Source organism: Lepisma saccharinum, chromosome 12 (genome assembly GCF_977018435.1).
Source record: "Lepisma saccharinum chromosome 12, izLepSacc3.1, whole genome shotgun sequence".
Lineage (NCBI taxonomy): Eukaryota > Metazoa > Arthropoda > Insecta > Zygentoma > Lepismatidae > Lepisma > Lepisma saccharinum.
This window is the reverse complement of record NC_139240.1, coordinates 27,465,327-27,493,320: the sequence shown is the minus strand read 5'-3', so window position 1 is coordinate 27,493,320 and position 27,994 is coordinate 27,465,327. Positions and strand designations below refer to the sequence as shown.

Below are 27,994 nucleotides of genomic sequence, written 5' to 3'. Positions count from 1 at the left end.
CAAAGACAGTATATTTCCCTTTGTATATAAGGTTTACCATTGTGCGGGGGCAAAAGTGGCGAAAAGTGCGAAGGGAAATGCCCCCCTCGCCCCCCCCTAATCGCTGTTACTGGTTCGGATCCCATTTTAAACCGTAGGTACAATCCCGATTAGACTTTGTGTATAAAGTTAACTTAAAACAACATATCAATCAAACAAACAAAAATAGCAAATAAATAATGCATTTATGACCTAAAGTAGTAAAAAAATAACCATTTTTTAAGAAAGAATTACCAAAATATTTATAAAAAAAAACAAAAAAAACATATCCCTAATATAGGTTCTTCAACAGGCAATGAGACAATAAATTATAGAGAGGAATTTAATGAATGACAGTGCAAAATGTTTAAATTTATTAAAACTCGTTCGGGAAGGGGGCTTAATGGCCTCACCTCCTGTTGAAGAACTGTGAAATATATGCAACTAGAAAACAATTCACAATTGCAGAAGTTCTTTACAATAAATATGAATTAAAATTAACAATAAACACTTCTCAAATAAAAATGATTGTCTGTCGTTTGCTAGTAGACTTCTACATGGAGAAGCACTTCTCTAACAATTGGTGCAGATTGGAAGAAAGCAATTTCCCCTGCATTTAATTCAGTCAGCAAGTGAAAAATGTTCACCTGCTATAGGTCTATTTTCTTTGACATGTTGATTGCTGATGTGTGGACAAGCATTAACAAGCAGAAATATTCAGTAATAAAAAAATGAAAAAATAACAAGAAAATGTCATTGCCGTCTAGTATTAAAAATGCTCAAAATGACCTAAAAATTGACAAGAAATGGCTTTTCCCCCAAAACAATTAAAAATGCAAAAAAAAGCTTAAAGAAAATGCCTTTATTTAATTAATTTCATGACGTTTTATATATTAAACCTTTTCTGAAATGAAGCTGAAAATCTACAAATGCACTGTCCTACACATCACACAAGGTGAAGTTGCTTTTGGTAATGCAGAGAACATGTACAAGAGATAATCTAGACGTGGTAGGGGTATGTACTATGAGATGGATGTGAAATATAATATGTAGTACATACGGGAAGAACTTTAAAACTGTTTGTATTCAAGAAAAATAGAGTAGTTACAGGAATGAGTGAACTTCCTCCTTTAAGTGGACATCGGGTGAAAGAATAGCGATTATAAAGATACATATAATACAATTAAGAAGAATCAGTGTGCCTAGAAATAAAAAAAAAACCTCCAGATACAATTTGTTTTAAAAACCAAGGTCAGAATTCCGTCTTGTTACATCTACGAAAGAAGACAACGAAACACCAACTGAAACAGGAGCTTTGAAAAGCGCGCGCATAAAATACGACTGTCGTTTGTTTCTACAATGCAAGGTGTGACAAATTGTCCCTTACCTGCGAGTCCGAGCCTCTCTTTTTCTTCTCCTTGCGCGTGACGTAGCACCAGTGTACTTCCGGCGGCGGCCTCGGGTTGAACCACTCGAGGGGCTGCAGGGGCAGAGGCTGGCACGGCACCGCAGCCAGCACGGGGGCCGGGGGAGCGTAGGGCCCTGGGATCATCATCCCACCGCTGTATACGCCGGCGTAAGGGTCGTAGTAGTCGTAATTGCCTGAAAAAAAAACAACATACTCAACAGTGTCCTTCTTTAATATTAAGCGATACAAGAATAATCTTTATTACGGAGCATGTAATCCTATTTTTCTGTACTCTAGTCTTGTATTACAAGTACATATTGAAAAACAAATGCATCAGCTGAAACAGAAAATGCATAAAGTCTGTAGCCAGTGGCGTACCCCAGGGAGAAGGAAAAGATGATAAAATGAGGACTGACTACTAAAAAAGTAAACGTAATCCTCCCCCTTTCGAAAATCGTCGGTACGCCACTGTGTGTAACTCTGACCAAACGTTTAAGTGCATCATCGAGAAAAACATATCAATTAATGCATTAAAGTTCAGCTCAACATGGAAAGAAATTCTCACTTGCACTTTGGCATTATATTTACAAATTAGCCTATACATAGAAATGCATCAAACTGTAAACTTGATTCTTGCCAAAGATGTGTTTCTGATGCATTAAATAGTTTTGATGCATTTAGTTTTCTTGTGTGTACTTAACAGTATGCCTCAAGATGGTATTTCTTCTTAACCAGTCTTCAAGTGAACCTTTGTTCCCTTTTGTCTGTGGAAATTGAACCTATGACAGGCCTGTGAACATCTGGTGCACTGAATCAGTACTAACTCACAAGTCGAAGGTTCAATTTCTACTATCAGTAAAAGGAAACAAAGGGTCACCTGAAGACGACAGAAGAGCTAAAGGATGATGATGATGCTCATGGATGGCTTAACGGGCGGCGAATGGGTGCCAAACCGAGGTGTCCTCCTGAAGTAGGGCCTATAAAGTCTCATTAGTTACTAACCAAATACTTCATACTGGAAAAATAACATGATGGAAAGATAGAAGTTTCAGATAAGAAATATAGATGGCAGCACAAGGTGAAAAATACATAAATTGTTGGAGAATAAGTATCAATTTATTGAAAGTGAAAATACAACAGCAAGATGTTGAAAAAATTAGGCCAATGTACAAAAAATAGATAATAGATGAAAAGGAAAACTAGAGTGGTTTTATTTCATTCAACAAGTTAATACTTGTAGTCAATTGTTAGGCATACATAAGGAAATACTCAACGAAGTAAAAAATTTGGAACTTCAGAGTCATATCTTTGCTTCCAATGAAGACATTTTTGAATTTACTTCTGCATAACATAATACATACGCTGCAAAATCATGTAGCAAATTAAGCTAAGAGATTACTGTTAAATAACAGTATATCATTACGTAGGTATTAAATAAATGCATAACTACAATAAACGTTTTCTTTAACAGTAAAACTTAAAGTATTTAAAAATAAGGCTATTATTTTTCTTATTTAAAATAATAAATATGTAACACGGTCAAGGTTTTAATGGGGTGGACGCGAGGGACGAAGGTGGGAAGTTAGGCATGGAAGGCTGGAAAATAGGGGAGAAGGCGCTAAAACTCATCTCGCCCGGGGGAAACTTATCTTGAGCAGCTCCTGCTGCTGCTGCTGATGATGATGATGATGGCCTTTTTTAAACCAGGCGTGTTTCAAAGGACGCCCCATGCACCTAAGGTTAAAGCCCTCACCACAGTAACAGTCAACGGCAAAGATAATGGTAGGCAAATTGTCCACCGCTATTTTAATAACTTCTTTATTCTACATCCTGTGTTGTTTTAAGGAATGATACTATGTTGGTTCGAAGCAGACATTGTTCTCTGCTTACTGACAGCATTATTTAAATTAATTGCCATCACATTGTGTAATACAGACCGAATGAAAATGGTGGTGGACAATTCGCCTGCTGTTCCTTTCGCCGTTGCGTGTACTACGCAGGTACACTATACCGCAACTGGTACATGCTACATTGGAGTCGGCGTTGCAGCCGGCGCGGGAACCGCCATTATGGCAGTGGTCCTCTGTTGCCGCGTTTACCTACGAAGCAACTTGCGGTCAAACAACCAATTAGGCCTACTGTTTGGGCAAGAAGCGGCAACATTAAAATCCCTCCTTCCTGAAGGAGCCAGCAGGGAAACGGGATTTTGTCAAAATAACCGTTCTGAGCTGTGAATGGACACCGGCTGATACGGCGGCTCCAAAGTAATAATTTAATAACAATGATTCGGAATCTTTCAATGCGGTAGTAATTTTGAAAGAAAGCTTGAGACTGGCGCAGTGGCGCAACCACAGGGGGGCATTGCCCACCTCCAACCTTGGTTGCAAACGAGTTCTAGGGGGGGCAAACATTGACGGCCAAGTGTACCTGCAGGGGGCAATCACCGCCCACAACTTCAACTTTTATGCAAATGAAACACTTTTCGTAAAATTTTCTTGCTTGCTTCGCTCGCAATACCTGCTTTCCTTCGTCTTGTCAAGTTCAGACCTGTTGCTGGGCACCGAACGATCTAAATGAAAATAAGCTGTACAATTGATTGATTGATTTGTGGTTTTAAGTTCACTTTACGCACAGAGAGGATAATCGGGACTGGACCTACAGTTTCAAGTGGGATCCGAACCACTGTGACATGTGCCTCTACTGGGTATCGAACCAGGGACCCCTTGATCACAAGGCGACGATGTTACCATTACACCATCGGGGAAACACAAAAGTTGTAAAACAGATAATGCATAGGCGTCCCGTGAAATTATATGCACCCTATTAAATCAATATTGATTCCAGCTCTAAAAAAATTGGATCCACAAATTGTTTTGTTCGCTTCGCTCGCAATGTGTCATTGTTCTCTGTAATGTATTGTAAATTAGCCTACCAGACAGAGAAATAACACTTGTCTTAATTGATTTTGTTTTAAATGCATGAACAATTGTTTCGAGGAAAGGGAGCATGCACATTTGAGAGACAATTTATGTAATTTTTGCTGTTGGTCTATTGTGAGATAGATGAATTGATTGTATAATGTATTTAAGTAATATATGTTGTATGTATAAAATATGTATTATAGAAACTTTCAATTCGTACACAATTTAGTGTCCATGTTGCATATGTGTGAAACATATATCGTGCATGAAAGTTATACATGTTAATGTAAAAAAGAATTTTATTTGGAATGCATTTACCAAGCATTTTCTGTCTTTCAAAAATAGTTTGTGTGCATGTTTTCCATTATTAATGTGAAATTGAAGGTGTTGAAAAAATAATTCAAATCGTTTGTTCGAACACAAATGCCTTAGCACCGACTTCTACCCACTTCCTTCATAATTTACAAGGGTAATAACGTCTTTGATACTACCACTACTACTACTATCACTACTACTACTACTACTACTACTAATAATAATAATAATGTTGGTCCCGGGTTAGAATACCGGCTTGGGCATGGATGTTTCATCATATCATCACTCATCCCCAAATTTGCCAAAAGTGGCACAATAAGCGAAGTAAAATAAAGCAAATAAATAATAACAATAACAATATATAAAGAACATTATTATTATTAGCATTATTATTTAAAATAATAATAATTATTATTATTGGCACGTTTACCCTAGTACTTGCCCCCCTCCCACGACAAAAATTCGTGGTTGCGCCTCTGGACTGACGTTACCTCGCAACCTACCATTTACGTAGTAGATGGTCCCAGGGTCCGCGTAGCCATTGGTGCAGTAGATAGGAGTCTCCTCTTCCGGAGTCACAACCTCGTGATTGGCCGGTGGCGAAATGGAGTTCTCCACTGGATCTGAAACAAAAGAAAGTCGCATTTGAGTACCAGGATCGAGGCTACGACATAGACTAATCTATTTCCACAAAAATGCACAGGGTGAGCCAACTTATGTGTAGTTCTACTCGTTTCGCACCAAATGTACATAAAACTTTCATGTTTTGCACTTTCTTCCAATATAAATAGTAATTTTACACTAAATATGTAAAGTTATTTCTTCATTTTTCTTTTTACCTTCGTATCTTCCTAGAAAAATAAAAGGGGACATTTCTCCCTAAGTCCCCCTTCCCCTGCTTCCGACGCCAGCGGTTCCAACTGTTCCTGAACGTAGCCTGTGTACTTTACAATGAAGAATGCTAAGTCTAAAACATTTGTAGTGACGCTCATCGGTGTTGCAAACTCTCAGTACTGATATAGAGCTAAGTCGGACCCAAATCGGAACCTAGATTTTTATTAGCTGTTACACTCTGTCATGCATTTCAACTGACATTGATACATCATCATCTTGGGTACATTGTCTGATGCTGGACTGATGTAGAAACAATACCTTTAGCGAATAGTTCTTTACTCGAAATTACCAATCTTCCACACATTCTGGACTACATTGTTGCATGCTAACGAAGCTCTGGCGTCTGAACTCACACCCAGTATATTCCTCTGTGGGGCTTCTCCCTGTCCATATGTGTTCATGAATATAATTTCATCGGCCCTCACCGATGGCGTAGTGGTAACGTCTCGGTGTAATCGAGTGCTCTTGGTTTCGATAACCCGTGGAGGCACATTGCACAATGGTTCGGATCCCACTTTAAACTGTAGGTCAAGTCCCGATTAGCCTAATGTATGTATAAAGTGTACTTAAAAAAGGAAAAATCAATTCACAAAAGACAGGTTGGCTACCCAATTACAGTATTCTATAAACTGACATCTGACAACGCAATTCACAAAGGCTGACTACAGTTGTAACCTTGTGGACGAGATCTTGCCGAAATTACTAACGCTTTCTGTAACTTAACTGAAATAATACAATACAATACGCCCTGATGGCGTAGTGCTAACGTAGTCGCCTTGTAAGCAAGAGGTCCCGAGTTCGATACCCGTTGGAGGCACATGGCACAGTGGTTCGGAACCCACTTTAAACTGAAGATCCAGTCCCGATCAGCCTATCTGTGCATAACGTGGACTTGAAACAAGAACAACAATTCAATACAATACAATACAATAATTTAAATGATACAATCATACATATTCAGTGCAACCAATAAGCACTGATGAAGTGTCCGAGAGAGTTGAATATTCGTCATGGAAGGTTCTGGGTTCGTCTCCTGGCCTGATCATTGGTGTTTCCTTGCAAATATCCCTTCACCTCTTGGTCACGATTATTCGTAAGTGGCAAAAGGCGATGTTTAACACCCAAAATGCAAATACTGTACAATACAATGAAGAGCAAGTGACGATTGAAGGCGAAATTCTTCGTCGCCAGGACCTAGTTAACGTACGGCTGTTACTCGCAACACCCAACCAGAATTACTTTTCGAGTCACTTTTGCAGAGTAACTCACCTAAAACTGGTCTCAAAGCAATGACGTTGGCAACACTGACACGATTACTCGCCAATGCAAGGAATGTTTCCTCCCTCGAAACCATGGGCCACCGCGTCTATTTCTGTGTTCTATGCCCTGTGTGTATTTCAAACACTCGGAGCAGGATGCAAGTGTCACACAATGCGATACTGTGTACCTAGGACGAATGTTTGGCACCTGTGCATCCGTACACTGAAAGGTTACGGTACGGGATGTTTTGTAAAACCCGTTAGACATCTGAAACAGGGAATTCTCTCGCGTGCGTATTCTTGTTTATTACCACAACCTAATTAGTACGACTCGTGGACCTATTAGCCGACAAATTGCTTTTCTATAAGTTTTATTTAATATTAAGTTCAATGCAAGTCCAAAATACAGTTCATCCACGCAAAGCACTCACATAAGCCCTGTATTGAAACATACAACACTAAGCATAGTTACATTTATATTAGTGTGGATCTAAAAATACGTATATAAAACAGGTCAATTAAATTACAGCCGCCATCCTCATCGCCGCGATTAGACAAACGTGGCAGGAAAGCGACGCTCAATAACAAAATCAAATCAAATCGAGATAACAAAATGTATTGAAAGTAATAAATTATCGATGCCGCTGCTGATATGCTATATTTGTTCCTTAGTTTTTGTTAGTAAATCTCCAGATGCTTAGTCTATGAATTTCTTGATTTTTTGTATGTGTGTATGTATATATACATATATTGTCATGGGAAGGCGAACGGGCACCAAAAGGTATGTAAAAACCAACTTAAACTCGAGCATACTGACCCAATCTAGGCAGCGACAATAACACAATTCCTCTGGCTAGACAGAATGAAGCTTGCAACTACGGGGTCGCTCTTCCTGATAGAAAGAGGGAAGTAGTGACACAGTAGCTTGCAAACTTATCAGACACACGGCACGGATAAGTACCCCGGACTTTTGGAAAATATTAAGGGAGTATTCTAACGTCAACGTGGTCGCGCGACCATGCCGTGGTCGTCACCAGAGTCCGAGACGCCGGACGGGTCGCTGCCCGATTAGGTGAGTGTGCTTTGCTCGTCCGGCTTCCTTACCTCTTCACCGAGTCAAGGAGGGCTATCCACAACCTGCAAACCCCAGTTTAATATTGCTTTACTGCTACATCCCTAAGTGACATCCCTCGTAACTCGTTAACACCCTTGTCACATTACAATATATATAATGGTAGATCTCTCCCCTAAATTCCAGAAGTCCATGGTTCGAATCCTGACCTGCGCGTGGGTGTTCATCATATCATCACTCATCGTCATCTTCGCAATTAACCAAAAGTGATAGAAAAGCGACGTAAAATAAACCAAATAAATCAATCAAACACCTAAATTGATTGATTGATTTGCTTTATTTTACTTCGCTTTTTGTACCACTTTGGCTAATTTACGAAGATGGAGATGAGTGATAAAATTGATGAATGGACACACACAAATATCCTGGACCACTGGCGTCGTAGCGCGATGTGCTAACCACTCCGCCGCCACAGGGGCCGACCTAAGTTGAAATGCCACCACCTTGACACACGGGGAGAAGGGTGGGTTTGAAGCTAGAGACCAATAAACTATTAAATAATGATTATTGCGATGAAAAAAATTGTATTTTAAATTTACAAAAAAGAGTTTTGATTAAAATAAGATTTTCGGATAAACGTGTTTCTCTTGTGCATATTCTTGCATTTTAGTTGCAAATTAATTTCAACGAAAAGGATGAGAAGATAAACATGTGAAAGACATACGACAACCAACACAGATAACTTAGCATATGTGACTGGGAACACATACGGTAAGATGGTACGAGGCTCTACAAAACCAATATCTCTTTGTCGAGTCGACTACAACCTACTGGCAGCATAAATTCTCATCTACCCAAAGTCTCTTACTGCTGAAATATGTAAAACCCTTACAGATTCCCCCCCCCATACCCTCCCACGTGCACGAACAACGAAACTCGCATGCTTAGGGGATCACGTGCAACGTGATAATCCCCCTTCCCTCAAAACTCCGGGAGCATGTTACTTTTTCTCTTAGACTCAGTGTCTGCCATATATCTCCTCTCCTCCTCTCTTCTCCCTGATCGAAAAAAGAGGAGCATATCAGAAGGCAATTGCATGAAACTTGCGTGCGTGATGCCTAGTTCCAATGTCATGGTTCATAGCTTCGATTCTGAGGGAGAAGTTTGTGCTGTTTGCACTTGAACTTTTCCAATCCCCTACCCTCGTCTCCTCTTTAGTTATGGATAGTAATGATACGACATGCAAACTCTGCAACGCTGGTTGATACTTCACACGGGTGCACACAAAGAACAGTGACCTGGTTTACCGCGACAAAACTTTCTTTATTTTACATATTTATTATATAGCTATTAATTAGATATAACAGGAATGAAACACCAATGCAGGCATGCAAGTGAAACAAAAGCAGAAATCCCACAACTTCAAACGTTTCGACAATTTCTATATTTTTCAGAAAATTTCCATTTTTACCTAAAATTGAACTCGGATTCCCCTTTATCAAAAGAAACTTCCCTTCATTTAGCAACACTGCTTTTGCCAAGCGCGGTGCAGAAAGCAGCTTGTTTTTAAATAGCCACTCGGCTCTTAGAGGGCTGTTGCGTCATGCAGTTTAGTTTTTAGTAATGAAATGTATCTTTGTACATCTCTGAAACGTGCCCCAACAGAAAGTCGAACTTAAGAACAGTTAACTAACCACAAGCCTTTTTGATTTGTTATTTAGCGTCGCTCCTCCGATATTTTTGACCAATCGCGACGATGAGGATGAGTGATGAAGTGACAAAATTGATTGGCACTCACAAATAACAGTAATGCCCAGAGTGGGATCCGAACCCTGAACTCCTGGCGTCGTAGCGCGCTATGCTAACCACTCCACCACGGAGGTCAGAATTGACCACAATGCGACAGCGTTAACCAATACACTACCGGAGAGGGTAACGACGAGGCGATATTCGAAACTATATTCAGAAAGCGTTACTCTAACTGTTCTACCACGGAGGTAGGAGATGTGGGGCAGAACAGCCTAGATCGTGGAGGAAAGGGAGAGAGTTTATTTCTCTGAGTCATATTTTTGCTCATGTTTGAGAAATTGAGTTGAAGGCGAGATAGAACTGCGTGCTCCCTCCAGGGGAGTGTTTAGTGTTTCTTTCACGCCTCGTGCTCCACAGTTCGGTGGCGTGAAGCATCGAAGCCACGGCCCACACGCACGCTGTCCATTACGCCGCACGCAACGCACAAAAAGCTTAGTCAGTGGTTTCCAAAGGCACACTTCTTTCTCCCTCTGCCTTTCTGTGTTTTCCTGTTGTTTATGCAGCAGGGAGAAGCTTTTGCGTGCTGCGGGTTGCATAGAGTCCCGGCGGTCTCAATATTTAACCATAACCCCCTTTTCCCACTGCATTTCGAACAAGGTTCTACCACGGTTGTAGGTGGCGAACGTGACAATATACGTTTCAAAACTCTAAAATGTGTCATTGAAGTACTAACTCTTATTTAGAAAATCCAGATTCATAGCTTGATAATTGTGTCAGTCTGTTATCTTCAAATATATTTTTACATAGTGCTGGCAGAAATTTCGCTATGCAAATAAGAAAGAGTACTACTTCAAAATTTCATGAGTTACATTTTTTCATTATATGTTCCATGAATTGTATACAAAGAAATAAAATATAAAACTGTTTCTAAAATGTCAATCTGTTACCCCTAGAAAAATTGCTCCAATACAATCCTCTGTATATCTATCTATCTACGTATATATATTAGAATATATGTGTGCGATATTCTGTTTTATACAACGATATATAACTACATGACGCAACATACCTCCAAACACCAGAGTCTACCAAGCGGCTTTGTAATTCGGTGACATATCGTCAGCACATAGAGTCCCATCGCCGCTGTTTTTTTCTTGCTGTCGAGACCGGAGCCAACTACTTCTAATTGACCTCACTATGCTGAGCCAACGCAGAAACTTTTGTGAAAGGTATGCTTTTATGTTGTTTAGCCAATAGATGGCATGGTTAATATGAGGGGCGTGGCATGACGTGTTTACATGTACATAAATGTGTGCGTGTTCGTACATGTAGATAGATAGATTAGATACATAAATAGATATGTGGATATAAGCCATATTACTATGTCTCCGTAAAGATTTTTTTCATGTTATATATGAATATATCATAAGAGTTCAGACGTGGTCAAATGTTTAGAGCTCATGCGCTTGGTGGAAGAGGCCCTGAGTTCGATCCCGGTGGGAGCTCCAAAATTTCATAATTTAGCCAGCATTATGAGGACAATTGAGGAGCTACTTCGGTGTAGAAAACCAGAAAAAATAGTGGCAATGGGACTCAATGCGCTGAACACTAATCACCCAATGGCATGTCTTGGTCACAATAAAAAATTCACTTATTCAGATTCCTCTGAAGCTCATTCGAAGCACCAGATTGCAGTGAAACTTGGTAAAGAGGCTACGGAGATAATGAGGAAGCGAATGCTGATGAGAGAAAAAAGTTCAAATTTTCACCACCAGGTGGAAATGTGGCGCTGAAATGTGCTGCAAAGAAAACAGCAGCCTGCTGCTGAGTCGTTGATTACGCTCTCTTACGCTTCCAAAGAGTGTTTCGTGCTGACGGCGCACATCTTGAACACTGCTGTAGTGACATAAACTAAACATGAAGTTTTGCATGTCCGACTTCTGGTTGTTATTATTCCAGTACCATTTTTCCACCTGGTGGTGAAAAGTTTAACTATTTTTTTTTCTCATCACCATTCGCTTCTCCATTGTCCCAGTAGCCTCTGTACGAAGTTTCATCGCAATGTGTTGCTTCCAACGGGCTACAGAGGGCTCTGAGTATGGCAACTTTAATTCTGATCACCCGGTACATTTATGGTAATTTTTAAATATTGTTTCTGTTTTGGAGAAATAATATAATCCAAACTGAAGAAAATATATGATCATACAGTTGGAATGCAAGACACAGAGAGACATTATTAAATTTTACATTGCCAGAACTAAACAGGTTATTGTAGAAGTTTGCACCTATGTTAACGTTATTCTACCGCAAGCAAACAAGCGCCATCTTGCCTTTGAACTATGCAGGACAGAGTCGTCCAAAGCAGAGCAATTTGCGCTTCCGCGAAACACATCCATCTGTTTCTTTCCTAGGTAGACGCTGACATTCATTTCCCACTCGCTTCTACATTCGTATTTTTCTCATTCCTTTCTGCCAGGCCACGAAAATATCCCTTTCTGTAATTTACATAAGTTTTCCTTGTTCTCCAGTTTCTCAAACTCAAAATTACAGCCACTGTTGAAAAATTATGTTGATGTTTCCTCGAACAAAAGCAACGTTTGAAGATAGGACATGACGAATGTGACGGCATAATGTTTGAAACACATCAGTGGAAAATAAGAGAAGATCCCACTTGAATCTAGAATAAGTAACAGTAGAAGTAACTTAGTTACATTTTAAGATAACGGTATCAGAGTCACTTCAAAAAATAAGTAGGTGTAACTGGGTTACTTTCTCAACTGAGTAACTTCTTCGACCGAGTAACTGCAACTGAGTTACTTTCTCAAATGAATAACCGTGACTGAGTTACTTTCTCAAATGAATAACTGTGACTCAGTTACTTTCTCAAATGAGGAACTCCTACTGACGTGAGTTACTTTCTCAAATGAATGACTGTGACTGAGTTAATTTCTGAAATGAGTATATGTGACTGAGTTACTTTCTCAAATGAATAACTGTGACTGAGTTGCATTCTCAAATGAGTATCTGCCGGCCCCGTGGCGGAGTGGTTAGCACATCGCTCTACGACGCAAGGAGTCCCGGGTTCGAATCCTGGCCTGAGCATGGTGTTTGTGACTGTCCATTCATCAATTTCATATCAGCACTCCTCCCCATCTTCGCAAATTAGCCAAAAGTGGCACAAAAGGCGAAGTAAAATAAAGCAATCAAATCAATCAAATGAGTATCTGTGACTGAGTTACTTTCTCCAATGAGTATCTGTGACTGAGTTACTTTCTCAAATGAATAACTGTGACTAAGTTACTTTCTCAAGTGAATTACTATGACTGAGTTACATTCTCAAATGAGTATCTGTGACTGATTTACTTTCTCAAGTGAGGAACTGTGACTGAGTTACTTTCTCAAATGAATAACCGTGACTGAGTTACTTTCTCAAATGAGTGTCTGTGACTGAGTTACTTTCTCAAATGAATGGCTGTAACAGAGTTGCTTTCTCAAATGAATAACTGTGACTGAGTTACTTTCTCAAATGAGTATCTGTGACTGAGTTACTTTCTCAAATGTGTATCTGTGATTGAGTTACTTTCTCAAATGAATAAATGTGACTGAGTTACTTTCTCGAATGAGTATATGTGACTGAGTTACTTACTCAAATGAGTATCTGTGACTGAGTTACGTTCTCAAATGAATAACTGTAACTGAGTTACTTTCTCAAATGAGTATATGTGACTGAGTTACTTTCTCAAATGAATAACTATGACTGAGTTACATTCTCATATGAGTATCTGTGACTGAGTTACTTTCTCCAATGAGTATCTATGATTGAGTTACTTTCTCAAAGAAATAACTGTGACTGAGTTACTTTCTCAAATGAGTGTCTGTGACTGAGTTACTTTCTCAAATGTGTATATGTGATTGAGTTACTTTTTCAAATGAATAAATGTGACTGAGTTACTTTCTCGAATGAGTATATGTGACTGAGTTACTTACTCAAATGAGTATCTGTGACTGAGTTACTTTCTCAAATGAATAACTGTAACTGAGTTAATTTCTCAAATGAGTATATGTGACTGAGTTACTTTCTCAAGTGAATAACTATGACTGATTGATTGATTTGGTTTATTTTACTTCGCGTTTTGTGCCTCTTGGCTAAATTGCGAAGATGGGGATGAGTGATGAAATGATGAAATTGATGAATGGACATTCACAAACAAACAAGCCTGAGCGGAATTCGAACCCGGGACCCTTGGCGTCGCAGCGCGATGTGCTAACCACTCGGCTACAGAGTCCGAACAACTATGACTGAGTTACATTCTCAAATGAGTATCTTGCACTTAGTTACTTTCTTTAAAGAGTATATGTGATTGAGTTACCTTCTCAAATGAATAACTGTGACTGAGTTACTTTCTCAAAAGAGTGTCTGTGTCTGAGTTATTTTCTCAAATGAGTATCTGTGATTGAGTTACTCTCTCAAATGAATAACTGTGACTGAGTTACTTTCTCAAATGAGTATATGTGACTGAGTTACTTACTCAAATGAATATCTGTGAGTGAGTTACTTTCTCAAATGAGTATCTGTGACTTAGTTACTTTCTCAAATGAGGAACTGCTACTGAGTTACTTTCTCAAATGCATAACTATGACTGAGTTTACTATCTCAAATGAGTATCTGTGACGGAGTTACTTTCTCAAATGAGGAACTGCTACTGAGTTACTTTCTCAAATGCATAACTATGACTGAGTTTACTATCTCAAATGAGTATCTGTGACGGAGTTACTTTCTCAAATGAAGTATCTGTGATTGAGTTATTTTCACAAAATGAATAACTGGGACTGAGTTACTTTCTCAAATGTGTATCTGTGACTGAGTTACTTTCTCAAATGAATAACTGGCAGTGAGTTACTTTCTCAAATGAGGAACTGTGACTGAGTTACTTTCTCAATTAAATAACTGGGAGTAAGTTACTTTCTCAAAAGAGGAACTGCGACTGAGTTACTTTCTCAAAAGAATAACTGTGAATGAGTTACTTTCTCAAATCAATAACTGTGACTGAGCTACTTGCTTGAAGGAGTAACTGTGTCTGTAACAATAACTGTTGAGACAAAGTATACCCCTAACTGTAACTCAGTTATTTATGAAATTAACTTTTGTCTGATTACTTCGATGTGGTAAGATTGGTATTTGCATTCCGCCGACACTCTTTCTCCTTCGCGACGTATCAACTTAAGCATTTTGGCGCCCAAGGGCCAAGTTTTAAGAGGTTCACAGTCCGGAAAGTTTAAACTAATTACCATATTATCGCCGACTCGATCACGAAGCAATGTCTAATTTGGTTCGGAATTCCATAATTTTTCATTTTCCTTTCTTTCTGAAAAGTTCAATCGCGTCATGTAAATGTTACCGGTCCCCCTAACTGGAATGATTTGTTATCACGAGATCGCCAAGTTCTAAAAATTATAGCTCACGCGAAATGTTACTTTGCTCTGTGATAATAATTCGTGAAAGTGGCTGCTCGCGAAATTCGTTCCTGGTTCTTTTGTTGTGGCTTTGGTGCAGCATGAGTTCAATGTACCTATCAACTCTCTAAGGTTGTATCGATAACCTTTCGAGATGAGAAATCGATGTGGAAGACAAAGCGAGTGTTTTCGTTATATCATAAAAGGTGCAAAAACTTAACATTTATCGAAGGTACAGTCACCAGCAATAAAGAAATGGAACCCTTAGATTCTGAAGGTGCCATGCGTGTTGCCTAACTCTACATCGGTGGCCGAACTTACCACTGGAGATCCACTACAGTCAAATAAGGACGAAATGTTACACAAGATTCGGCAAAGACGCCTAAGTGTTGCGTAGTAGTCACCAACTGTGGCCTAAATGCTAATTAATAGTTGCAAAATGGTGTGCACATGTTAGGGACACGTAATAGTCGCTAACTGACGATTAAATTTTACGTAATGTTCGCCTAATGGCGCCCACATGTTACGTATTAGATACCAAATGTGGCATAGGGAGCTTTCAGACCGAAGCGACTCATGTTGCTTGGAATCAAACCCTCAATATTTAAAGGAACGTTTCGAACTGAAGCGAAACGGCAAGTTGCCAAGTGTCGCACGGACTGGGCCGTTTTCGCAATACCGTGCATCGTGTCGCCTCGGTTTATTGTTCGCGCATGCGCGGTGAATGCTTCATTATAGAGTGAAGGGACTTGTGTCGTTTGTCGCTTGCCGGTGAAGTCTCCGTGTCACTTGTCGTTTCGGTCTGAAATCTCCCTTAATGTTACGCGTTAGTCCCCAAATGACTCCCGAATGTTGTGTAATAGTCACCAAATGGAACCTTAATGCTACTTAAAAGTCGCATAAAATTTATGGTTATCAAATCCTTCAAAAGAGACTATAGTCTGTTCCAGGAGTCTGTGTAGCAAGCAGCCGTTTGCAGCAGCGTACACGGCTTTACCCCGCCCATTCGCTTTCTCTCCTCTTCCATTACGCGCAGCCCTGCTGTACAGACTCCTGCGACAGACTGTAATCATAATGTGTAAATTTAGGCGCAATTTGACGACTAGTTTCGCAAGCTGCTAGTGAAACCAACTTAGCTTTGAATACAGCGGCAGAGCAAAAGCTCCAATGTAAAGTCTCGTTCCCAGACGAGGATAGTGGAAATGAGAAGGGCTATCTCGCAAGCAGGAAGATTTCGCAAACGCCAACTAATTCTAAAGTCATTTCGCTCTCGACGAGCTCGTAAAAGTTAACGAAAGCCTCCTCAACACAATAACGGCTTGTTCCCCTCGGATTAACGACTGTGGAAAACGAAGATTCCATTATTTCCCTCCGAGCGCCAAGTCCTCCTCAATCTCCGTCTGCGAGCGGGCGAGGAAGAGTCTGTTATTGACGTAAAATGCTCCAATTCCATTGTTTCCCCCGCTCCCCGCTGCGTGGCGCTGGTCACGTGTTGGCAAACGCGGCTATTCCTGGCATCGGACAAGTTCACGGACGCAATGAAATGTATTTTAGAGAGCCCAGGAGGCCATGTGACCACGTGCATCACGCTTAAAGGAAGAGGCATGTTTCTTCTCTGGGATGAGGATAGATTCTTGTTGCGAATTTGCCGCGAGATTCTGGAATATTCCCCAAGAAATTATAAGTTGAAGTTCCGGCAGGATGTGGGTGGCCCGTCGCTTGTTCTTATTTGAACGGCGCGACTAATCTACAGAGGTAAATAACTATATGGCAGGCCTGGCTAGATTGCAATCGAACAGTCGATCGCTACGTGATTTTTGGTCTATCGTCACATGATTTTTCGTCGAACACTTCGTGACTTTTGGTCTATCACTACGTGATATTTAGTCGATCTCTACGTTAATTTTGGTCGATCGACACGTGATTTTTGGTCAATCGCTACGTGATTTTTGATCTATCGCTTCGTGATATTTGGTCGATCGGTACATGATTAATGATCAACGGCTACGTGATTTTTGGTCGATCGCTACGTGATTTTTGATCTATCGCTTCGTGATATTTGGTCGATTGGTACATGATTAATGATCAACGGCTACGTGATTTTTGGTCGATCGCTACGTGATTTTTGATCTATCGCTTCGTGATATTTGGTCGATAGGTACATGATTAATGATCAACGGCTACGTGATTTTTGGTCGATCGCTACGTGATTTTTGGTCTATCGCTTCGTGATATTTGGCCGATCGCTACATGATTAATGAACAACTGCTACATAATTTTTGGTCGATCGACACGTGGTGATCGCTTCGAGATATTTGGTTGATCGCTACATGATTAATGATCAACCGTTACGTGATTTTTGGTCGATCGACACGTGGCTGTCTCTTCGTGACCTTTGGTCGATCGCTACATGCTTTCTCGTAGATCGCTTTCTGGTTTTTGGTCGATCCTTAAGTAATTTTTGGTCGATCGCTACGTGATTAATGGATTAATGGGCGACCGGTACGCGAAATTTTGGTCGGTCGTTGCGTGATATTTGGTAGATCGTCTCTCGTTTTTCTTTTTTTTTGGGGGGGGGGGATCTTTTTATAAACCTTGCACTACGTTCAATGCACGTATAACCTGAGAGATATCAATCGTCATAGTGAATTTTGCCTTCGGGAAAATAATTATGTGACCAAAATTGATTAAAAGAATTGCGTTCAATGGCTGTGAAAACTTTTAAAAAGGCCATCTCCGATGGTGTACTGGTAAGTGGCATCAAGGCATCCCGGGTTCGAATCCCTCTCTTGTTCATCCTATACATGGACGATCTACCTCAAAGACTTTCCTCACTTCCTGTCAATATACTCATGTTTGCTGACGACTGTAAACTTTTCAAAGAAATCTGAACCACACAAGATTCTGTGATTCTCCAGAATGCCCTTTCCGAACTTGTCACATGGTGTAAGCAGTGGAATCTACAACTTAACCCGCAGAAATGTTCCTCCCACACAGTCTCTTTAAAAAATAAAAAGATACATTATACATTCTCATTATGTTCTTGAAAACAATTATATTACCACAGTTGCGACCCAGAAAGATCTAGGTGTTATTATAGATGAAAAGCTGAACTTTAAGGAACACATCGCATCTACAACTAAAAGTGCAATGCGCCTCTTAGGCCTCCTCTACAGATTCACTGAAATTGATACTCCAACTTCTATTAGTCTGTTTTTCAAGTCATTCATTTCTCCGATTCTCGAATACTGCTCTCCAGTCTGGGCCATGGCTTCCAATACAAATCTCTCTAGCATGGATTCCGTCCTCAGCTTCTTTACCGCCATTGTTCGTCATAGAATTCCTTCTCTGCGGCATCTTCAGAAACCTGACATCCTGACTACTTTGAACATCCAGTTACTGCAGACCCGACGCGATATGGCCGATATGAAATTTTTCTATAAAATCATCAATGGAAAGCTAAGATCTGAATTTCTACTTACAGAATTCAACTTCAGAGTTCCCTCTCGATCGACCCGAAACACTGAATTGTTCCACAACTCTACCGCTAGGCTTTCCCTTATACAGCGCGCTCTGATCTACAAGCTGCCCCAGTTCTATAACAAACTACCTACAAACATTGACATTTTTGCCCCTGAAAGTATTTTCCGATCTTCTCTAAGAACGAATATGTAAATCTTTTTGTTTGTTTCCTTGTTTGTCTTATCTGTTTATATGTATCCCTTTTTGTTTTTACCTAAAACCATCTTGACTTGTTCTTGTTGATTTATTAGAATTTTCAGTGTAAAATTGCCTTATAAGAGCTGTATCTGAAATTTGAATAAATAAATAAACTGTAGGTACAGTCCCAATTAGTCTTTCTGTGCGTAAAGTGGAATTAAAAACAAACTCAACAAGAACAACAAAACTCTTAAAAGAGCATGACATAGAAATAATGAAAAATTTTGGGGCTGTTTTACATAAATATGACTATATAAAACCCAATGATGATGTCTGTTTCTTATTAAATTCAAGTACAACCAACAACAGGGATAATTAATGTGATATTATAATTATACGTTTTTTCTGGTGTCTCAAATTACATACCAAAAAAATACATCACATTTATTTCCAGTTTCTGATTCTTTAGAAACGATATTTTTATCTTCGTTACGGCTAATATATTTTTTTTTTTGACTTTTTGTACACACTGCCATCTTTCGGTAAAATGTGAAATTGACAAATTTTTGTTTGAACGTGTACCTCTCAAGATTTACAATGAAAATATTGTTCGATGACTTTCAATTGTTGATTTTGTTGCCTCACGAATACTTTTTTTTTCAATGATAATTGTATCCTGTACGAGTCGACATGTGTGGCGGAGTGGTTAGCACAGCTCGTTATGACGCCAAGGGTTTCGGGTTGGACATGGGTGTTTTTTGTGAGTGTCCATCAATTTCATCATATCATCACTCATCCTTATCATTGCGATTAGCGAAATATGGCTGAAAAGCAAAGTAAAATAAATCAATTCAAATAATCGTGTACGGACAGCTTAAGTATGTGACCAGATAATTTCCAGTTCTAGATTGGCAACCCTGTTTGCAATAAAATAACCAAAAATAAGCCTTGGCCGCGAACTTGGCACCGTATCCGAATAGCATTTGCAGGGTCTCTTCTCCGAATTTTATTTCTTTCTCCAAACTTTATTGGGGGGACGAGAACATACATTAGACGATCGTAGCCATAATTTCTTTCGTGCAGGACAATTTGCATCGCCCTTGGCGTGAGTTACTGTGTCATTCGGTCGACCGTTCGTCCGTCGCCTTCTTTGGGGAAATGTAATCTTGCACCCTTGTTTACGCTGGGGCTAAACACTGGCGGAGCTAAATGTGGGATTCTAGCTCATTCACGAATCTTCCAAGAGAAAGTGACGGATTTTCCCTACTGCTTCAGAAACATAACTAACCATATTAGCGAAGAAAGTGAGTTGGGTGGGGTGGGAATAACCTTGGTGTGTTTTGCCCGGATCAGTGAGTTGATTCTTTGAACGGATCACAGAAATGACCCACCAATATTTATTTCGCTGGATCACTGTAATGAATGGTACACATAGGTTTTTCTGAAGGGGTCACTGAATTGAGTTATATGAATCGTTCTTTTGGACGGGTTTTTGAAATTAATAGTTCCTTGAACGGATCATTGAAATGAATCCAATCGTCGATTCATTTGAACTGATGACGGAAGTGACGACGGCGAAATGAATCACATGACTTGATTCTGCTGAAAGTGACATGAGTCGCACGATTCGTCTTTTGAGAGCATCACGGGGATGATCGTTTGACTATGCATTTTAAGGAACCTACACGCCAAATTATTTGCAACTCTTCACATTTCGTGCAACAATAGTGACGCTTAGGCTTAGATATTCACTTGTGTATCAAAGTTTACTTCAAGTGATGCTTAAATATTCACTTGTGGATTGAAGCCTACGTGAAGTGACGCTTAGATATTCACTTGTGGATTGAAGCCTACTTGAAGTGACGCTTAGATATTCACTTGTGGATTGAAGCCTACTGAAGTGACGCTTAGATATTCACTTGTGGATTGAAGCCTACTTGAAGTGACACTTAGATATTCACTTGTGGATTGAAACCCACTTGAAGTGACGCTTAGATATTCACTTGTGGATTGAAGCCTACTTGAAGTGACGCTTAGATATTCGCTTGTGGATTGAAGCCTACTTGAAGTGACACTTAGATATTCGCTTGTGGATTGAAGCCTACTTGAAGTGACGCTTAGATATTCACTTGTGGATTGAAGCCTACTTGAAGTGACGCTTACATATTCGCTTGTGGATTGAAGCCTACTTGAAGTGACGCTTAGATATTCACTTGTGGATTGAAGCCTACTTGAAGTGACGCTTAGATATTCACTTGTGGATTGAAGCCTACTTGAAGTGACGCTTAGATATTCACTTGTGGATTGAAGTCTACTTGAAGTGACGCTTATGTTCACTTTTGGATAGAAGTGCACTTTAGATTCACTTTCGCACAATTTCCAACTTTAATCCTTCTTTAATACATACAGTCAAGTCCTACTATTCAATCTCAGCAGAAGGTTTCAGAACATACTTAAAACTTGACAGCACCTGTAAAAAGCACTTCACATGGGTATTTTCCAGGTAAGGTGAAACAGTATAAAATGTAAAGGAGGAAAAACCTGATAATGCCTAGATTGGGAAAATGAGAAAAGAAGTAGAAAATAAAGGGCAACGAGAGACCTAGGAGAATTAAAAAGTGGTGGAAAAAACATGAAAGAAAAACGAATGTGGCTGCTACCTTCCTCCTAACTACTTTCTAACTTGCCTCTTTGCCTCCTTTAATCGTCTCATTACTTTTCTTTCCCAGTCCATTTACTTACTAAAATTGCTTATTCTTTTCCCAGCATGAGTTACAACCCACTCTTTGTCCCTTTCCCGCCGTTACTACAACCAGCCTCTCCCTCCTCCTACACTATAAGTTCCACCCTTCTACCGGGTATTCTTCACCCTTCATCTACATCCACGGTCCCCTTATGTCTGTTCATTTGCGCAGCTGTTGTTGACAAATGGGGTTTACAAAGTATTTCTCCGGCCAAGTATGACATGCATCTAAACTTGCAGACTTGGATTCCCAGAAAAAGCGAGGCTGCTGCACTAAGGGATAACAAGAGATAATAACAAAACGAGACCCAGAGAAAGGTCAGGGTGTCGCTTATTCCGACACACAGTGGGATGGGTGTCTGATATGTTGCTCCATGGACCGGTGGTTTGTTGTATCAAAACTTGTTATTGGCGACTAATTTAAATTTATCTGCAACCACACCACATCTCTCTGGTTCTACCATCCCTAGTAACAGCGGATGCCTAAGTGCTCTTCCTCTCTCTCCCTCTCTCTGTCTCCGTTTCTCTGCTTTCATCTTTCTGTCTGTCTGTCTGTCTCTATTCCTTTCTTTCTTTCTCTCTCTCTCAGTGGCTGTCTTTCTCTGTCGCTCACTGACTTAATTGTTCTCTCTCTCTGTGCGTCTGTCTTCTGCCTGTCTCCTTCTCTACCTTTCTCTCCCTCTCTTTCTCTCTCTCTCTCTCTCTCTCTGCCTGTCCCTTTCTCTATCTCTGTGTGTCTGTCTCCTACCTGTCTCTTTCTCTACCAGTGGCGTATACTGAGTCCAAGATGTAGGCTATCTCACTATGTCACGTGGTCCTACGCTATGAATAGAAATAAATATGACAACTCTTAAGAAATCAGGTTTGCCAACTCATAGGAAATCAGGTTGCCAACTCATAGGAAATCAGGTTGCCAACCCATAAGAAATAAGGTTGCCAACTCATAAGCCATCAGGTTGCGAACTCATAGGAAATCAGGTTGCCAACTCATAGAAAATCAGGTTGCCAACCCATAAGGAATGAGGTTGCCAACCCATAAGGAATCAGGTTGCCAACCCATAAGAAATCAGGTTGCCAACGCATAGGAAATCAGGTTGCCAACCCATAAGAAATCAGGTTGCCAACCCATAAGAAATCAGGTTGCCAACTCATAAGCCATCAGGTTGCGAACTCATAGGAAATTAGGTTGCCAACTCATAGGAAATCAGGTTGCGAACTCATAGGAAATTAGGTTGCCAACTCATAGGAAATCAGGTTGCCAACTCATAGGAAATCAGGTTGCCAACTCATAGGAATTCAGGTTACCAACTCATAAGAAATCAGGTTGCCAACTCCAGAATCGGCATCATCATCTCACTGATATGAATAATATTATTTACAATTTCTGATCGATTTTTCTCCTGTATTTTATTGTCTAGACTTCAGGCTTCGCAGGTAGCCTATCTAGCCTAGAATATACGCTCCTGTTCTCTACATTTATCTCCCACTCTCTCTGTGTCCCTCTCTCTCTGCCAGTCTCTGTCTGTCTCCCTCCCTCTTTCATTGTCATTCCCTCCCTGTACTCTCTCTTCCTCTGATTGATTATCTGCAACCCGTCGATCTGGATTGGCAGATGGGTTCGCGGAGCTCTGGCGGAAAAAATCACTTGTGTATAGATCCTACGGAGCAGCCAACTTACCTCCATTCTCCAGGGGCGGCCTGCACTCTCCGTTGGCGGCGTCGGCGTGCTTGGCAGTGTCAGCATTGGAGGTAGCAACGGGTCGCTTCTTGGCCAGGTAGCCCTTCTTGAAGAGGACATCCTGGCGGGGGGTCGTGATCTTCGTGTACTCTTCTGCAATGGGAAACAAAGGAACATTGTTAGATAATGCAGCTATATACGAAGGGTGGCTGGAAATGTTTAGCCTCGCCAACACTATGAAGGAAGAATGATATATATCATCCCTAGGCTGAGTATTGACAGGTATTAAAACTCAATATAGGCAGGCCCAAAGCAACCAAAATACAAAATAGGCCCTATAAGACTAATTTATTTCTTCAGAAATTTACACAAAACATCTATAACGGATGAGGGGTTACAGCTTTGCTCTTGACTTCTGTGAATTTGTAGACCGATCTGATGCAATCTGATTAATTGAGGGGTCTAGTGAGAGAGGGGGCTATGCCACAAATCTTAAAAATTTTATTTTTTGCCATTTTCAGTCTTCTCTTGCCATCTGTCATCTATCATGTGAACTACAACCATGTGGCATAGCTCCCGCTTGTTCTGCAGCAGATTTTCTGAGTTCTTGAATACGTCCTCATCAGCATTTTCAGTGAGAGAAGGAGCTATGCCACTTACTGATGGTGTCTGCAATAGGAGTGGCAGAGGTTGTGTTGCAGTAATCGGTGCAAGATTTAATATCAGCCCTGAAGTTAAAGGATCTCATGGCACTAATCCTTTATATTCCTCCAGTTTTTCATGGTGTTTACCAAAAACACAAAGTCAAAGTGTCATAGCTCCCTCTGTCACTAGACCCCTCAATTGTTTCAGATTCATTTTCCCTCAACTACAGTGCACTCTGATTGGCTGTTATAATAGGTGCACAATTTATATACCATACGATAAAATTAACGGACATGATCAAAAGAAAGAAACGAAACTGAAAATCCAACCAGAATATGTACATATTCACCCGATTTCTCATCATTTTTCTCTTGTTATATGCTTAAAAAATATATACACTTATGGTTATAATAGACTAAAGAGGTATTATAAAACTCATGTATTACTCTCAGGAATGTCCTGAAATTGGTTTTAACTTAAAAACCTACATTTTCTATACAAGGAACAAAAAGAAAGTATTTTAGGACAAAAAATCGGCCTAATGATCACTAATAATTCACACGAACATACCATAAACCAAGTTTACGTCAGTTGACTTTTGTTTGTTTTCCTTGTAACTGAATAAAGGCGAGTACAAACTGTTTATCACAATGGAGAAAATTGCGTCTCTCTCTAGCTGTCTGCCTGGTCTCCCGGATGGCGTAGTGGTAACGTTGTCGCCTTGTAATCAATGGGTCCCGAGTTCGATATTCGGCGGAGGCACGTGGCACATTGGTTCGGATCCCACTTTAAACTGTAGGTCCAGTCCTGATTAACCTTTCTCTGCACAAAGCGGACTTAAAACAACAATTCAATTCTGTCTGTCTTCTTCTCCGTCCCCCCTTCTCTCTCTCTCTCTTTCGTTGTCTCTCTGTCTGCCGATTTCCGTGGCGGAGTGGTTCGCACAGCGCACTACGACGTCAGAAACCACGGTTTGAATCCCACCCTGGGCATGGCTGTTCATTATGAGTGTTCTTCCATCAGTTTCATCACTCATCCTCATCGTCGCGATTAGCCAAAAGTGGAAGAAAACCGACGCTAAATAACCAAGACAAATCAAGCAATTAACAAGACAGAAACGACCTTGGCATCGGCGTAAATACGATACCCCCTAATATGTTATCCAACGTGCCAACTCAGTGTGTGCTGCGGGTTGCATAACTCTGATTAAGATTCAACGCTATTTTACGCAAGAACTCCAAAGCACGCTTGCATGGGGTTGAAACACTGCATCGTCCTTTTGCAACAAGACATTCAGAACAACAAAAGGCTGTCAGGTTTCACCTGCTAGCATTCAAGAGCTGGCCGTCGTGCAGCGGATGCTTCACGAAACGGGGCTGAAAAGTTCCTCGAAAACAGAGCCAAGTCCATTTGGCACAGGCCTGGCCTCCGTGCACCAGGAGATCCATCCACGGTGTAAGTCATATGCTGTTGAGAAGGTCCCGTGGCCTTAGGGGTGACCAGACGCGCGAGGAAGCCTAAGTCACTTCACAAAACGTAAATAGCATTTTACTATAAGGTTACGTCATACTCTAGTCACACGGCAGATCTCAAGTTCGCGTCCTGACTAACGCCGAACTCGTGATCAGGAACGGTTCAAGATAAAGTTTTCACCCGGGCGAGATGGATTTTTGGCGACCACCTGATTATTACCCTGCCACCCAGTAGCTTTCCACCAACCCTCAATATAGAACATGACCACGTGTCATATATTTACGGTTTTAAGTTGGAAATATATATATACGCCGTTCTGGAGAAACCACTTAGGTTATGTTTAATATTTCAATACCAAACACTACACACATGATATACATGTAGGATCTTTAATGTTTAGAATCATTACACATGCCCAATAAAAAAAATCACTTATCATATTTTCTTTGATTGATTCAGTGCAACTTAAATAAAGGCAACAGACAATTGCAGTTTGTGACTTATATGCCTTTTTCCCCTTGCACCCTAGATATAATAGCCTAATTTTTTTAAAAAAATACTTTAACTCTTAGTTAAATAACATGTTTATTGTGCATATACATGTATACAGGGTGTATCATAAGTAAATAGGAAGACGTTTACAAACAATGAAGTCAGTGGCGGCTTGTAACCACACATTCGCAATTATCTCGAAATCGGCTCGTTTGCAGACCCATGTTTACTGAGCCTTTACTTTCAACTGTGTCAGTTTGCGCTATTACTTATGATACACCCTGTATAATTACTATTTACATATTATGAAAATAACAGTAATTTTTTTTTTTGCATAAATTGCTACGAGTTTGCAACATATAGCCTATATTACTTTCTATGTCATTTCAACAGTGACTTCAATTAACTCTTGTCATCAATAAACCTAACTCTTTTTAAAACAAATAGCCAAGCTTACGTAATCAGAAATGAGGTTTTGGTGCTCCTCGAGGGGACACCCAGGATTGGCGCCTCCCGCTCCTGATAACATGTGATTAGTAGGGCTTTATGTAATTACATGTTTTTATTCTGTTAATGTTTTCAGGTAAAATCAGTGAAATGTTTGATGTTTCGTGTCAAACAATGCCTAAAACCGTACATTAGAGTACATGTATTTACATGTTTTACTCATGAGTACATAATGTACATATTTTATTCCATAAGCACATATATTTCTTGACACACACACACACTCACATATAAAATCAACAATTCCTTATAGATTATCGCTGTGGCGTTACGTATTGTTTCCCCAGTTTGCATACTATGTTTTCCTCAGTCCAACTTAACGAAATCTACAACAGCTCACATTACGCGACACACACATATGCGCGTACTCACACATGGACTTGGGGGGGGGGGGAGCTGATGGTAATTACAATTTTTATGGAGTTGTCCATCTTCCACCTTAGAAAACGGATATGTAACATCCTCCTTTACAATAATACAATGTATACTGTGCGTACGCTAATGCACACAGCACATCTTGTTATCGACAGACCAACTTTCAAAATCTGCGGCTTAGTAGCCAGCCGAACAGTGCTTCCAAATAACTGTTATTTCAATTTAATTTTAATGAGTTGTAAAAGCTAAGGGCGAATTAAATCAATATTATGAAATAACTCCCAAATATTTCAGCTCATTGAGCTAATCTAAAAAAGAAACCGCAATGTGGTTCTTTAGATATTCCACTTAGGACTCTGGTATGCTCACAATGCTGAACGTTTCAACCTTCGTGGTTAGTCAAGGGTACCAGGTTCGAATCCCGGTCCGGGCATAGACGTTTTTTGTGACTGTCCCTTCATCAATTTCATCGCAACTCATCCTCACCGTCGCGATTTGCCAAAAGTGGCTGAAAAGCGACGCTAAATAACAAAAATAAAATGAAACAAGTGAACAACAATAGTAAACGAGTGTGCAATGTCGCGTACTGCATGCTGGCCGCACGATTGCTCCGCACTAGGTGACGTCACTTCCGACAAGACCGTACTTAATATTTCGGACACAGCCTCAGTCCGTTGTTTGAGTCGTGACAGTAGAGTTATTCAACTGAAACTCAATCTTTGAACTTGAAACTTGGAATATTGAACAGAGACCAAAGACACGGAATAATTGAGAAAAAGATCGACCAATGTAGGCAACCCTAGAGAGACAAACGAAGATTCGGGAGTTTTTCCAAAAAGAAAGACATCAAAAGTAAACGCCAGCCAACAGGGTCTTTCATCGCAGAAGTTATTTGGGAAGAGACAGACACTGAATCTGTCTACGCGGGAGATTTTCACTCTTCCAACTTCCCTGCTTTATTATCTGACGAGTTATCTCGTCAAGTTGTTCAACAGGAAAGGCTTCGATTTGGACAATGATGTGACACAGACGAAAGGACGTCTGCGATCTTGGGAGATACTGACGTACAGTGGGATCCATGAGTATTACCGTGCAAACTGTCCATCACCATGTTCGTGCACTTCATTTGACCCAATAAGAGCTTCAAGAATTAAAAGAAAACTGAAAACAAACTGTTGACAACTTCTGCATAAGCATACATAAAAATCAATCGCTTAAAAACACATAGGATGCAAGAGAAAAATTAATGAAAATAGACATGGTGGACAATTTGTCGAGCAAAACTGGTGGATCTCACTGTACAATGTATGCAAGAAGCGTCTAGAATCGTC

The 27,994-nt window shown here is 40.2% G+C and overlaps 1 protein-coding gene across 1 annotated transcript in view; it reads right to left on the bottom strand.

The window, feature by feature from the left end:
- LOC145996608 (uncharacterized) overlaps nt 1–27,994 on the bottom strand; it is a 336,214-nt gene that overhangs the window by 53,466 nt on the left and 254,754 nt on the right. Inside the window, exons 4-6 of the mRNA XM_083133185.1 lie at nt 23,172–23,324; nt 5,166–5,285; nt 1,406–1,620 (exon numbers count right to left, since the gene is read on the bottom strand). Coding sequence (XP_082989311.1) covers nt 1,406–1,620; nt 5,166–5,285; nt 23,172–23,324 — 488 coding nt within the window. The remainder of the gene's footprint in view (nt 1–1,405; nt 1,621–5,165; nt 5,286–23,171; nt 23,325–27,994) is intronic.